Here is a 15,737-nt window from a genome sequence, read left to right as displayed (position 1 = left end):
CTGATCTCAACAGTTCACTGTTTTAAAATCTTTTTTACTCAGGAGACTGGATTCAACTTTTCACAAGAAAAAGAGACAAATCTTGAATCCCGAAATTCTATCTGAACTACAGGAAAAAACTAGAATTCACTGTTTTACAAGACCATTTACCCTGCAGACCACGGAATTTCTCTCAAGAGAAGTATTTTTTTAAAGTTTTAAAAAAATGGGCAATCAAGTGAGATGACTAAGCAATTCAGACAAGAAACAAAAATGTATTCATGAATTAAAGTGACTTTTTACCTCATGCCCTGAGAAACAATTTTTGTGCTGTCCTTGAGACATGGCATTTCAAACCATCTGGTGATCTGCTATTGTGTTATTACCTAAGAATCGCCAATATATCAAGGTTTTCACAGAAACAGCACATTATGAACAAAGACGACTTTGCTCTGAATGTAGAGATATTTATCCAGAGGAAATTACATACTTTAAATTATTTTTTTTAAACCAAATAAACAAACAAAAAAAACCCAAACCAAAGCTTCAGTATTTATATGCTTCAGTAATTATTTTAGATAAATAGGTGTATTTTTCATTTTGACTTGTAAAATGCCCTCAGATTAGTTTAATTAGATTTCTGCCTTTCCCCTAGCAAGAAGTTTAAAGTCTTCCTCTACATCAGAAAGGACTGTATCAAACAAACATAAGCCACAGCAAGTTTTCACTATCCTCAACAAGGAAGGAAATTTAAAATACAAGTCCAACCAGAAATGAAAATTAGACAGCTTTCTTAAAAGAATAAGGAAGGGAGGGCTTAATTTTTCACACATGTATTAGATGGTCAAAAGCTGTTGACAAGAACCAGAAGACCCAGATAAAAAAAAAAATTACACATAATGAAAAGAAAGTTAATTTTTAATCCAAAGGACAATTCCACAGTAGAAACCTACGGGGTTTAAAAGAGATATCAGGGAACTCTGTCTTGCCTAGAGTTCTTACCCAGGACCCAGGTACTGTGGAACAGTCTTCTTTCTGTAAAGAAAGAAAGAAAGGTGGAAGCTTAAGCCTTGCTTTATCCAGATGACTTGAGTGTGAAAGATGTGAGCAGGAAAAGAAATTTCAGGGGTGTATGGCTATAGAATGGTACCTAGCATTTCTCAAACAGGTTGTACATATTCCATCTGCAATGAGTTGGATGCTCACTTCGGGACTGCTGGACTGACTGTGTTTGTGTTGCCCTGATAGGCACCTGTGTGTACAGGATCCGACTGCTCTGGGAATACTGGCTTTACTCTATATAGGTTGCACACTTAGATCTGCACATGTACCAAAAGCCTGTACATTGCATCCAATTCATTCCAATCTTGTCATGTTTTCCACATGTGCACATCAGATGTCCAGCGTAAAGCTGATCTATATAGATAGAACACACCCAGGATCTTCAAACATGTAAAAGCTCAGATTGCATCTACCTTCTCTACTGAGTCTGACATTCTAGTTTCTCATATGAGTAACTGTAATCTACAGACCTTTCTATAACTAAATTTCCAGGCAGAAAAAACACCACACATCTGTGAAATTTAGCCCTAGTCTACACACATATAGATAAATATGTAATATAGACATATATATCTATTTATCTCAAATTACATTATATATTTTATGAACAGCCAAAAGGTGTCTTTTTTTTCTTCTGAAAATAAACATAATGGCAATTCTTGATGGCAATTTTGGAATATTTGAAAAATAAAAACACATTACAGCTTCGTTTTAGAAGTTAATGCCTTATACTACTACAAGCCAACAAGCTGCATCAGCAGTTAGATAATTTTCAGCAATTTGTCAGTGTCATGGAATTTCCTCCCTGAGTGAAATTCATATTTAGATGATAGGATAATACTACTTTTTTTTTTTTCCAAAACATTAACTGTTTAGTTTCTCTACATCAGAATTCATGTACATCTACATCAGAGGCTATGCTGCTACCTGACTGCAAGCACACTCAGGAAATAGAAGCATACAGTTAAACAGGACTAAGATGGCAAAATAAAAGACCCCTTAGGTCTTCCAATAAGTCAACATCTTGGAAGGATGGTCTTTCTACCTGCTTTGTTAATAAGTGTCTCTTTTCTATGCGAAGTGAAAAATTTTTGCGTGCGCACGCTCACCGAATGGCACAAAGTAGTGACACTGATAATTTAATTCAGAGAAATATGATCTCTATTCAGGTTTCTCTTTTTAAAGCTGTCTCATTTTCAAAGCTGCTTCTTGCAACTGCAGATCAACCTTAAGAAAATGAGACACAACATTTTAGCAGGCATTTTCAGTTGTACAGCAATTGTCACACGAGAAGTGCTAATGGACGCTTGATTTGCATTCAAACAAAATAGCATCCATCTAATTAATTCTCACATTTCACTTAATCCTCAGAGCTCATTGCATCATTTTAGTTTTACAGTAGTAGAAGTTGAGTCAAAAGCTGGCATACTTGCCGATGGCATCATGGACAACTGCTGAAGGAGTAGAAGTAGTATTGGATACCAGTTTCCTCCACAGATTATGAGATCAAATCTTTGTGAGAAGCTTTTATTACACTGAAGGTGCATGAATGGGGACAAAGAAAATACATTTTCATAATAGTTTAAGCCACGCTCCATGTTTCTTCCTGCAACCACAAGGAAACATGATGCACAGCTGCCCAAGATAGCACTGAACAAGCAAGCCTTGGAATAGAAACAGTGTAATGCACTGCCCTGTCTGAAGTGATAAACTTTATTTGGTGGACGTCAGCTAAGCTCCCACACAGTGACACTCCGCAACAGATGGATTACACCAGTCTGCACTGTGCTGGCATTGGACTATTTAGCTCCTCCTAAGCTAAGGCGTTAGGGCACATCTAATCAACCAAGAGGTTTTGTCATAATCTATCACAGGTGACAAAGATAAAAAGACACATTACATGCAGAAATTAATAATTATCGGAAATCAAACAGTTCAAATTAACAAACAGAGGATCAGCAGGAAGCATTGACCTTTGAAGAAAAGTGCATGTATTACAAATGTCAACTTCTGAAGCTGGAAGTCAGAAGAAAACACTTTTGTTGAGATTCATTTTCTTGAAGTTTCTGCTCCTGAAAAATTTGAATTCCTTATAGCTGGGCTAAATGCATTTCAGAGGATAAGATCCCAGTTCTTTACAGTTCCCATTTTAGTAAATAACAAAAACCAACCTGAAACGCATCAAAGGTTGAAAGAGTTTTCTCTCTATAAGTCGTAAGACTCTTAACTGAGCTGAAATATAACCTTAGGTTATCAGTAAGTTCTGCTGCAATAGGAACCCCAAAAGAATTTTTGTAGTCTGCAGACACGACAAGATAAAATAAAATCTCATAGAGCCACTGACCACCCTAGAAGCTACACAGCAGTCAAATATAATTACTACTGTCTTACATAACATTACTTTTAGCCTGCACAAATAGCATTTTTCAACCTGATTACCTAGAAAGTTTTAGACCTGTTTTATTTAAAAAAAAATTAAAAATCAGATACCTAATCATAACTACCTTTTGATCTGATTGTAAGCAGAAGTTAAATCTGTTAGTCTATTTTGTATACAAAGAGTAGAAATTCAGTAGAAATTCTTCTCAGCTTTACTTTTAAGTACTCATTCAAATACGACAATATGCTATGGTTTTGGTTTTGTTTGGTTTTTTTTTTCCTTTTTTTTTTTTAATAATTTGGGACATTTCTAAGTCAAAGAAATATTCATTTTTGTTAGGAAAAGAATTTATCTCTCTTACACACACAGGGTTACGTGGAAATTCTCATGATCTACACTACTGTAAAGTAGCACCTGATCTTTAATGCTAAGAGAAATAAAAGAATTTAATCTTTAGAATGGCTCCCTTTTGACTGGATAAAGTCTCTCAAATAGGTTAAGCCAAATTGACAAATGTGATAAGTCTGTCCTGCTAGAAATGTTACAAGAATAAATTTTCTTTCAGTGACCAGATATTCTTTGGAGACACATTTTATGAAACATGCGTATGTACATGTGCGTATATACACACCTGCACAACACAAACATTATATATACACACTTTTTCATGCTGCTCTCTTGAATTTAATATGATTTCTTCATCTGTTATCTTCAATTTCTGTGGAATTATTTTTTAAAAAGTGTAGAAGGTAGTTAAATACTGTAGTGCCTAACATATCCTATGTAATCCAAATACAATATGGTACCGCTGCATATACAAAAACTCTTTGTTTTCACTTCTTTCCAAAAGGTGAGAGGAATTTCATATGGAAATAATCAAACTTCCAATTTAAATCAAATTTTGAAGAAGGGAAAATTTACAGATTTTTATCTGAAATAGGATTTCAGTTTTAGAGAATTTCAGGGGGAAAAAAAAGTATTTTAATAATTAATAAATACAGCTTTGCTGTATATTTTGCTCTTACCAGGAATGCATAGATGGAATGAACACTCTCTCAATTTACCTATTTTCACGAGTAAAAAGAGTGAGGAGTCAGAGGAGAAAAGAGAACAATTTAAAATTCCGTTTTCAATATGTGTATGCCTATCACTCATTTCAATTCACTTGTCCCTCAGAGAAGTGACAGTGCTCTGTTCATATTTTACAAGAAACTCACTGTAAAGGGCAAGACAAAAAACATACTAGTGCTCAGAAACACATAGACAGAAAAGAATTAATTCTTCCTATCCAACTCCTATCCCATACAATAATTCATCTCATGAGAATGAAGAAAGTCTCTCACACTACAGCCAAAGATTTTAAGTACCACCAAGTAATTCTAGCTGAAATAAAAAAAGTTTCTCAGTTTTACACTCATTTCTCCTTGTTTTCCCATCAATGGCAGAAGAAAAGGAAGTCTGTAAATCCAAATCAAGTTCCATTGGATAGAATTTGCAAGCACACTGTTCAGGTATTATTGCCTGAACCTTAAGATTGGTGCTACTTTTCAAAGAAGTTGTACCTAAAATGACAAAAAAAGCCTGTCTAGTTGTGTCTAAACGCAAAGCATAGTCAAATTGCGAAACACAGAATGCTCATTCTAATTACTAGATGCAAAATTTCTATTACCCTGACATATTTTCATAAAAGTCTGTGATGTAGAAGTTGTGAAACCAGATTAATCACTTGAACTCAACCAGCAGTTTATCGAGAAACTTAATCAATGCCTGTAAGTATGCAGTATTTGAACTAGGAGTAACTCACAGGAAATACATGTACAGGAAATATATGCTTTTGGAGTACACATTTTCATGACCTTAAGCTGTTATCAAAACAAAACACATCAGAAATGTAGCAAGACTTATCATATTACAACTAACTATGCAAAGCAGAAAGCATTATCACACAGCCATCCACAGAGATGAGTACAGTCTTGAGAAAAACAACCAAATATCTAAGCTAGTTTTCCTCAACAGAGGTTGCTGATGGGGCAGGGATTGGACAGTAATGTCTATTCAGCCCTAAATTACTCTGCGATTTTTATGCTGTTTCATTGAGGTAGCATGCCACATATCAATGAGGAAAAACAGGTTGAAAAGGTTTTCAAATTTAAATAAGCATATAAGTAAAACTTCATCTTGGCATTAACCACAGAACATAGATTAGAATAGAAGAAATTTTAGTCTCACCATGGTGAAGAGGAAGAGTGCAAAAATATGCTATTGTTGCTTCACTGAAAATTATACCAATGTATTGTTTCTTTTAAAGAAGCAAACATTGCCTTCAAGTAAAACAATGGAAGTAAATCCAAGTATTATGAAGTCTGGACATAATACAAAATACTAACATTTGTTCTTAGAATTAACTGCTTTTATTTTTCTGCCTCACAGGCTTGGCATACTATACTCCTTTATTTACTTTTATATAAACATGGACTCTATTATTTACATTCTATGTATGTAAATTAATTAATTAAAAAATGTCAAATGCACTTTTATTCTTTTTTTTTTAATCTCTCCCTCATCAGAACTATATGGAAAAGATTCAGGATTATGGTGGAAGAAATTAATTTCATATCTAACAGAAAACTGACCTCTTTATTTAAATGATGTTAATTCAGCAGTAAAACGTTTAGATTATCACTACAGTCATTGAGAAGTCTTGTAGTCCAAATTAAATGTGTTAGTTAAAAACAAAAAAACTTCACTAGTTAAAAAAACAAAAAAACACCATCAAACCAAAACATTTAGTGACAGAACAGAACTTTCTAAACACTTAATATTTTGGGATTTTGTTATTATTTTTAGGACACAGTTTTATTATCTTTGACAGATTCTCCAATTACTAAAGCTTGGTCAGATTAAAGACACTAAATATGCAAACTTTTTACAGGCTAACTTATTAACCACCAGAAAGCCACCACTTTCTGACTATAAAAAAAATAAGAAATCAATATAGTCACTGTAGGGTATCTGCAGGACCCCCCCGGGAATGACTTACAAGTGCCTTGCAACAGTTCATTCAAAAATACTTAACTGCCATCTAGTGGCTGAGTAGGCCGACTTCTTTATGACGCCTTTCAGGCTCTAAACACTTCCCTCGTTTCTAATATTTTTACTTCACTTCGCATCGTTCCTCATGGCCTAAGAAATCCCAATATTATCAGAAGACAGTGTTTTAGTCACAATGTTCAGCTACTAATCATATAGGAAGAAGAGGAGACTGGAACAGACAATCTCTGTATAAATTATGTTAAGGTCTCAACTCAGAGAACCTCAGTTCATACTTTAAAAAGTTTAATTAAGTAATTTGCTACAGTTGTAAAACCTGAAAAATCTATTAGTGCTTATTAAGCTTTCTAAAAACAAACCAAAAAGTCTGAAAATTGCAACATGTTTAAACTGAAGAGTAAGTTCTAATATTAAGAATCAAAGACAGATTTCCATCAATAAAATTGGAAACTTTTGTGTCAGAATTATATTTCAAGACATGCACATAAAAGATAGAGTATAGAATCATAGAATGGTTAGGGTTGGAAGAGACCTTAATGATTATCCAGTTTCAACATCTCTGCCATGGGCAGGGACAACTTTCCCTAGACTAAGTTGCTCGAAGCCTCGTCCAACCTGGCCTTAAACACCTCCAGGGATGGGGCATCCACAACTTCTCTGGGCAACCTGTTCCAGCGTTTCACCAAACTCATTGTAAAAATTTCTTCCTTATATCTAATCAAAATCCACTCTCTTTCAGTTTAAAGTCATTGCCCCTTGTCCTATCACTACACACCCTTGCAAAAATCTCCTCTCCAGCTTTCTTGTAGGTATCCTTTAAGTACTGGAAGGCTGCTATAACATCTCCCCGGAGCCTTCTTTGCACTTCTGATGTCCTGGAGTGAAGTTTAACAAAGGTTTGACTCCTCTTTACTGTCTGAGCAAAATGCTCTGCACTTCAGCAATTCCTATGACCCCAGCAGTCAAGTCTTCTGCCAGGTCTTGTTTCACACGAAGTTCGTTTCCTTTCCGTGCATTTTCGATACAGCATAATTTATTCTCAAAGCTAACGAGAAAACACTATATGCCTACATATGCTTCCTGATATTCACCTGCTTTAAGATACCTCAATTCTAACATTATACATTGGACCAACAGTTAGAACATAAGTTCCTGCATACCACATATGGGAAGACTGGCCTTTTTTTTTTTTTTTTTGCAAGATAAGAACAAAACAAATTTCCACCTCTGAATTTTTTTAGCTTTTTGTTTTTTGAGATGGGGGTATGCAGACATGGTGTTGCAGGAAGTTTGTATTGTTACAGTTCTCCTTAGAAAAGTATATCCAGGTCTAGTTGTCAGGACAGAGATCATCAGACAGCAGTATTTACTTTGAAAAATGTAATAGATACAGACTTCACTATCATTCAATTTGTATGGAAAACTTCCAAAAGAGTTTGCTTCCTTCATACTCCTTCCTTTCCTCAATAAGACAACTGAATATAGTAGATCCTTGTGAATACATCATACAGTTCTGCTGTTTGTTGTTGTTTGGTTTTTTTTTTAACCCAAATGCACACCTTTCCCCCACCTGCTGAAATCTAAGACTTTAGTAATCACACTTTTTTGAGAAAAGAATTGTCTTAGAGGAACTGTTCATGGCCTCCCCAAGCCTTCTCTTCCTCCTTACAAAAAGCAACCTGTCAAGTAGTGAAGGCATGGAAAGAGTGGCATATGTTCCCAAGATCACTAGGTCCTTCTGAATGGGTACCTCAAGAAAGAACATGCAAAATGAAACAGTGTGAAAGAGCCACAGCCACAGAAAGATTTGGGAGCTCATAAAGCAAGAGTTCCCAGTTTTCCTCCAGTTTCTGTTGAACACAATTGTTAACCCATCTCATCTCAAATTTGCCTCTACCATGATGAAAGCCATGCAATACCAAAATAAAACAGGTTTTAAAAACTCCCTTTTTTAATTTTACTCTTTTTGTATGTGTAGTAGAATCGTTTTACCATTTCAGACAACTGTCACATATACCTTCATCATACCTTCACCTGTAAAGAATCATCTTTCTGAAATTTCATTTAAGAGAGAGTTTTGAGCACCATTTATATTTCCAAGACAAAGTCTAGCTGTGACACTTTATAACAATGAAAATTAAATCCCAATCCCACCGTTGTTTTCAATTTTCTAAATTAACTGATTATGAATTTATCTTAAAGGACTTCACAATCTTTTTTCTTGTATTACTAAGCATCAAAATTGGAACATTTCATGTATCACTAAGTTATTACCCTAAGGAGTTATAATAATTTGTAGTTAAAACTGGAGTAAGAAGAAAAAAGGCCACTGAAAGGCTGAGAGAAGGGTTACCAGCAAAGTGTGGTAGTTAGGAATACTCTAAAGAGACACTCCAAGAGTCAGACTTACAATGTTTTCAAAATGGAAAGCATATTCAACATGGCAAAACATGTTCTGTAATTTAAGGGTTTTAAGGCTAGAATTGTTTCCCTATGATATTGTTGGAAAATGCACCAATAGATCATGCAGCATAAATCTGTCATCAGTGCCTGAGAACTGCCAAAATTTTGTCTGGTTGTTAAAACCAGTTGAAGTACGTGGCGTTCCAAGAAGGCATATAATTTTGGTTGAGGGATTATTTGTTGGTTTAAATAGTGTGAACCAAAACAAAATGAACAACTGAGCTGGAAACATTAGAGGCATCAGAATTTTTTGATGGTAAGCTTTTCCACTGTAAATATAGTTTACAAACTCAGTGTAAACGATCTCATAACCAAACTGCTAGAAATTGGAGTAGTCTGGCAAAATCTCATCTCCTGAGACAGGATTAGAGAGACTAGTCATCGTCAATGGCATGAAGAAGAATTCATTACATCCGGATGCTGACCTTTAAATAAACATAATGAGGGCTTTCTTTTCAAATTTGTGTGATGCTCAGAATAGGCACCTATCAAAGACAATCAAAAAAAAGAAGAAATTTAAAATATTTTTATAATAAATCATATAAGAGAAGCAGCAATTTGGGTGACTTCCAAACAACTTTAGGTTCTGTGATGTCACCAGGGAATGGGGAAGAGAATTAACGAGGAAAAGAGAAGGAGAATTGTGGGTTGAGATAAGAACAATAATTAAAATTTAATAAAATTAAAAGTAATAATGATGATAATATATGATAATATATGAAATTATAATAATATATACAAACAAGTGATGCACAGTGCAATTGCTCACCACCTGGTGACCAATGACTGTCCCATCTCAGCAAATGATCTCAAAACAGATAAATCCTAAAATCACAATCCTGGAGGAGAGAAAGAGGCCCAAAAAGAGAGTGAGAAAAACAAAACTCCAAGAGTCCGACAGAGGGAGAGATCACACTTCCCAGTCAATCCTCATCTATATACTGGGCACGACGTTGCATGATATGAAATATTCCATTGGCCAATTTGGTCCTCAATCATAGTTTAAGTTCAAATCATAAGGTAGAAGTTGTGGGTCCTTTGTCCCCTCTATGGTCCTCCCTACCTTGTTGTGCTCCTGCACGCTGCCAAAACATGGGAAACGAAAAAGTTCTTGATGTCTCAGCACCAGCTATAAACATCAGTGTGTTAATCAACATTCTTCTCAGAACAAATCCCATACTAAATCCAAAACACAGAACTATTCTACCTACTAAAAAGAAAACTACCTCTGTCCCAGCTGAAACCAGGACAATGTCCTGCTACTAACCAAAGCCTAATTTTCATGTACTCATTTGACAACTATAAGATGCTTTTTTTTTTTTTTTTTCCTTTCTGCTAAGACTCTCTTTTTACCTACCACATAAATCAAATCAGGCAAACCTGAAAATTGAGTTAAAATGTAGGGAAAATTGCAAGGGTACTACAAAAGATCAGGGGTGCAAAACAGAAAGGAAATTGGCTCTTGCACAAAAGTACAGCTGTCAAATCTGAATATCAAGTTTGAAATTAGAGTTTCTAAATTAGGACATTCATTTCTTCTCTTTTTCATTCACTAAAGGTGTCAAGCCTAATAAAGCTTTCTGTGTTCATACCGGGAATACTAAGCAGACATTGTTGCTCCTCTGGCATTTCAAAACCAGGACTTGAAATGACTGACAATTTTTGTTATTTTTCCTCTGCTTACTGATTCCTGCACTAAAAGTAAGCACACTTTCAGGCCTTAATTTTTTTAATTGTAATTTTTAGAAATTAGATATTTGGAACTCAAAAGAGCAGTCTTAAAAACTTTAGGAAATTATGTTGCAAAATACGAAGGTTATGTCTAACATTGTAAAGGTTAAGAAATGGAGAAAATACATTAAAAAGCGCGATACAGTGGCAAGAAAGTGTAGAATCCAGGCTCTGTGTGTGTGTTACTTGTGATTTTAATTTAGAATTATTCTGAATCTTTTAGTTAACTGTTTATTATTAGTGAGATAAATTATCAGCATCGTGTTACACTTGTGTTTATTATGTCAATATCGACTCTCTCCAATTATTTTAATAACGTATGTTAAATATCTTTTCCCAGGGAAGGGAAAGGGAAGAAGCCTATAAGTAGACTTAGTTGATCAGTTTCAGATATTACACTAAGGCTCTCTGCCTTCATCATGTATCAAAAGAAAAGAGAAAAAAATCACCTACTTCACTAGCTTCAGCCAATGCTTCCTTTCTTCAGAAAGTAAAGAATAAAAGAGGCTAGATCTCCAACAGAACATTTAGTAGAATTTCATCACTTTAAAAAAGTACAAGTAACACCACAAATTATCTGAATGTAGTAAAGGATTTATCTACAAACATGATGAAACAAGTTAGTGTGGCCATTCTAATTGCTAGATGGTTTTACAGATCGATATAGATAGATATTGATAGATAGGTAGAATATACTCAACTGTTAGGGACTGTACAGAAACAGTCTAGACACTTGAAAACATTTTATTCACATACAGTTCCTCAAATTACATAACTTCCACTCTGATTTTCAAAATAGACCAGAACGATGATGACATAATATAGCAAAAACTTGAGATGATTTTCTGCAAGTGAGGTGATCATGCATTCAAAAGTTATTTCTGCTCTTCATTGATAAATAACAATACAGAATGGAAGAAGTTTATATAACTGTCATAAAAGATCAAGAGCAAGAGGGATGAGGATCTTTAACACTAGAAAATGCAATTCAGTAATTGGACAACATAATAGGCTAGTTTTAAAAATAATGAAAAACCCAGCCTGAAGTAAATGTTATTTGTTCAAGTAATCAAACAGCACTTTAGTGCTGCCAGTTAAACTTCATTCCCATACCAAAAGAATCAGTTTCTTTTAGGTAATGTACCTAAGCATTCATGCACCTATTTCCATTAATTACATTTCCAATAAAAAAGTCTTTATATATAGGTTGTTTCTTGTAATGAATTAAAATCCTAGAGAGAGATTAAATATGCTCCTTACATGCAATACCTTTCTGAAGCATAAGGAAATTTTTTTTTTTCCACAAGAAATATTAGAAAGAATTGCTACTGAAACCTGCGTGACTGAAACAAAAAAAGCATGAGACAAATATATTTTAGTTTAAACTTAAAATATTGCAATGTACAATAATTTTGTGGTATTATTTTAATTAACAGGATCTTGTTTTTTAAATGTTTTTAATTACGGAGGTAGAAGAGTTGAAGTAACTAACTAGACGGACTCCTTTAATACTGTTTGGCAAGACAAAAGCCATAAAGGTAATAAACATACTCTCCCCACCCATGCTCATAAATACTTGATTGAACCGGGATTAAACTTGCAGGTCTAATGATCATAGCACACATTTCACTAGGCGTTCATTACTTCCTCCCTCAAAAGCAAAATTTTCACAAATGCTGCTCAATGCAGTGATGCTTGAACTATCCAGTGATTACATGACACCCCCCCTCCCCCCCCCCAAAAAAAAAGAAAACCCACAAAAATCAAACATCCACAAAAAAAAAAAAAGAGATTATGAAGAGCTTTTGGCCACTCCTTGTTCCACACCAAGATTTAAGGAAACCAGAATTTTGACTTTCTCTTCATGAATTCTAGAACAATTAAATAGCCTTATTCACTATTAAGATAAATCTGGCACCTGTGATCAGAGATCTTTCATAGAAAATATGCAAGTCTTTTGAGGAAACAAAATTTGGAGTTCCCCAACTCCAAACTGCATCATATTTAAAGAACTACCTAATATGAATGGAGATGTGTTAAAAAAAATTTAGACTGTGTTTGCTTTTAACAAGTTCAACCCAGATTAACTCTCCACTACAGCAGTACTACATTATCTCCTTTTCAAGTCCAGCATGGCATCCTAAATCTGTTCACCTACTACCTGTAAGCTTCGGTGGTGAAATAGAAAAAATCTCTGCCATTTATTCACATTAACTTTTATAGATTAGCTAATATAACCAGATCTTTTGTTGAGGTTCTTTAGTAACGCCATCAGACATCCAGAATCAAGTGTTAACTTACTTCTGAGAGAAGTGAACAATAACATTCTGCAAGAATCACCTTAGGCAGGCAGGAACCTTGAATCTCTGTACCTAGATATACTATAGAGCACATAAGTAATTTGAAATATAAATTTAGAATCAAGAACATACTTCTGAATGGTTGTGTCCAGAAGATTCAGACTTTTCTGCAATAGTTTTATGTACTGAAATACTGCTTTTCTGTTTTTTTTTTTTATAAAATGATAGACAAAATACTTCTGTTAGAATCTTACCTGTATCCGCCGAACATCATCTGTGCATTGCTTCTCTGTTTCTAAGACAGTAGATTTCAACTCTGAATTAGAAAAGAAGATACAGATTTTAAAAGTTCCGTATAAAAAAACACCACATTGCTCTTTCAAAATACGCATTAAGAATTTCATGAAAAGAGGGTAGAGTTAAAAAGAAAAGTGTTAACTGTCCCACTTTCCAAATTATCCATTTAAAATTAAATGAAGAGGTTGTATGCATAAACAAAGCCAGACTGATCTCAATTTGCAATGTATTTATTATGACGCATCATTAAGAGCTATCATCTTCAACGTGTAGCATATAAAACTTGAAAGAAGTCCATTTTGATTGTCAAAATTTCAGATTCAAAGAAAAATAGTTAGTTATGGCTCTATTATAAATATAAGGCCAAGAAAAAGTTCTCATGCTTGTTCTTCACATCCATTCTCATTAAGAAGTATTTCTGTCCTTAAAGTTTGCAGATTGTGTCTGTTCACGAAATGCCAAAGAACCCATGAGCAGGATAATGACTGTTGGCAGCTATGTCCTCTTTTTCATATCCTCCTCTGCCCTATGGTCAAAATTTGAGATGTCCATGATAAGATAGATAGCGATACAGATCTAAGCAATACAGATCTAAACTCACATTTTAAAACTGTGCTTGAAGGCAATTTACCTCACTACTGCAAATACATTTTAAGAAATCTCAGCTTCATCCTAGCTTTATTATTCACTGTTTACATCATCTCAGACTTACAAAGTGATGGTTTGGGATGGTACTATGTAAGTGTACAGTCAGAGCTTCCCAGAACTGGGGACATTCAAGCTGAGGATACAAAACTAATTCTTCGCCTTTGTACTGATTTCCACACCCTCTCTTCTGGGCATAGAACCAGCATTAATTTGACTTTTTGAATTTTGACTATGTTAGTCATTTACATTGAAAAAATGAAACAGCAGTACTTCATTCCAATAGTATCTTTTTCAATTATTTTCTACTTTGGAATAACTAATGAGAATCTTAATGAATATCTAAGCATTCCTTCACTTAATTACTACCTTTAAAAGGAGAAAAAAATTATTCGTCCCAGAGTGATGGTCTTAAATGGAACTACTGATCTCCAACTATCACTGTGATAATGAAAAATAAGATAGCAGTGAATAAGAACTTTTATCTGTGCGTTTTACCTGGAAAATGGGCATCAAAATATAACAACACGCCCACAATTGGATTTCCTTTCTTATTTTAAAACCTGAATAACAATTATTCTATCTACAAATACTAGTCTGAGATTTCTGTTTTCATAATCACATTTCAATTTAAATCAAAGTACAAAAGAAATTACATGACCATTTGCAGGAAGAGTGAAGCAGTTGTGGTCCAGAACCTCTGGATTCATAACTCCTAGACATTTGGCCTCCTCACAGCTTTCTGACAACCCCAGCTGTTGGAAGGCAAGACATACAAGGGCGAAGTTTCATTGCCAGTTGCAGATATGCTGCAAGGCTACCCCTTGAAAATTCATAATCCTCAACTTTTTACTTTTAAAATTGTTTATTAAAGCAGCATTTCAAGTCTGATCTTGTTGTTCTCTCTCATTGTTCCCAGTCATAGTAAGCTGGATGAGTCTAGGCTGTAATTAATAAGAAATAATTAATCATCTCTCATTTTGACAAGCATGGATCAATCATGCCTTGTTGCTGACTTTCAGATAAGTCTATTTACTGAAAAAAATTCAGAATGCTACCAATGAATTGGAAACTCACTCCTCATTGCAACCAAAAGAACCCCACCAAATCCAGTGAATTATTGTTTTCTGATAAAAGTTATTAATGTTCCTCCTGGAGGAAGGGAAGAGTATTAAAATTTTTAAACTAAGTAATTGTGAGATACTTGTTTTACAAATTATCTGGGAAAAAAAACATTTTTGGCTAACTGTACCTCAGTTACTTTGCAAAACCAGGAAAACTTCAAAAGTATTTGGACATTGGTGATCTCTCCAAGGCCTGTGTACAAGGTTTTAGGCTTCTGTATGGTTGAGGGAAACTTTAAGATGAATTTGATCTTTGCTCACACCAGGTTTACTTCTTTGCTAATATTCTAGTACTAGACAAGACATGTACGCACATAATTTGGAAAGTAATGTTTCCTGTTGTACAAATTGGCACAATCTCCCTTACTCAAAAGTTCTTCAAAATATAGGAACAGGCTGCTCCTACATATATTTATCAATATTTAACAATTTGACAGAATTGTCTACTTTATTTTTACCTCAGACAGATTTTGATCTAAAAAGGGTTTCAAACAGAAGTTGAATTTAGGGTGATATGAGCAATTAATTTTAAACTTAGTTTGCCAAAATTCACCAAATACAATCTATTTGCAGCAAAACTGAATTTTATCTTTGTTAAACAAAACTAAAAAAAGAAAACACAACACAAAACCAAAAACAACCACCACCACTACAAAAAAAAAAAAAAAAGAGTTAAGGAAAGAAAAAAGTGCTATACGACAAATG

General features: G+C 34.3%; 1 protein-coding gene across 1 annotated transcript in view; it reads right to left on the bottom strand.

The window, feature by feature from the left end:
- Positions 1 to 15,737, bottom strand: part of FMN2 (formin 2) — a 160,473-nt gene that overhangs the window by 109,381 nt on the left and 35,355 nt on the right. Inside the window, exon 4 of the mRNA XM_086626096.1 lies at positions 13,221 to 13,282. Coding sequence (XP_086482222.1) covers positions 13,221 to 13,282 — 62 coding nt within the window. The remainder of the gene's footprint in view (positions 1 to 13,220; positions 13,283 to 15,737) is intronic.

This window comes from Tauraco erythrolophus, chromosome 2 (assembly GCF_009769465.1).
Source record: "Tauraco erythrolophus isolate bTauEry1 chromosome 2, bTauEry1.pri, whole genome shotgun sequence".
Lineage (NCBI taxonomy): Eukaryota > Metazoa > Chordata > Aves > Musophagiformes > Musophagidae > Tauraco > Tauraco erythrolophus.
This window is presented reverse-complemented; position numbering and strand designations above follow the sequence as displayed.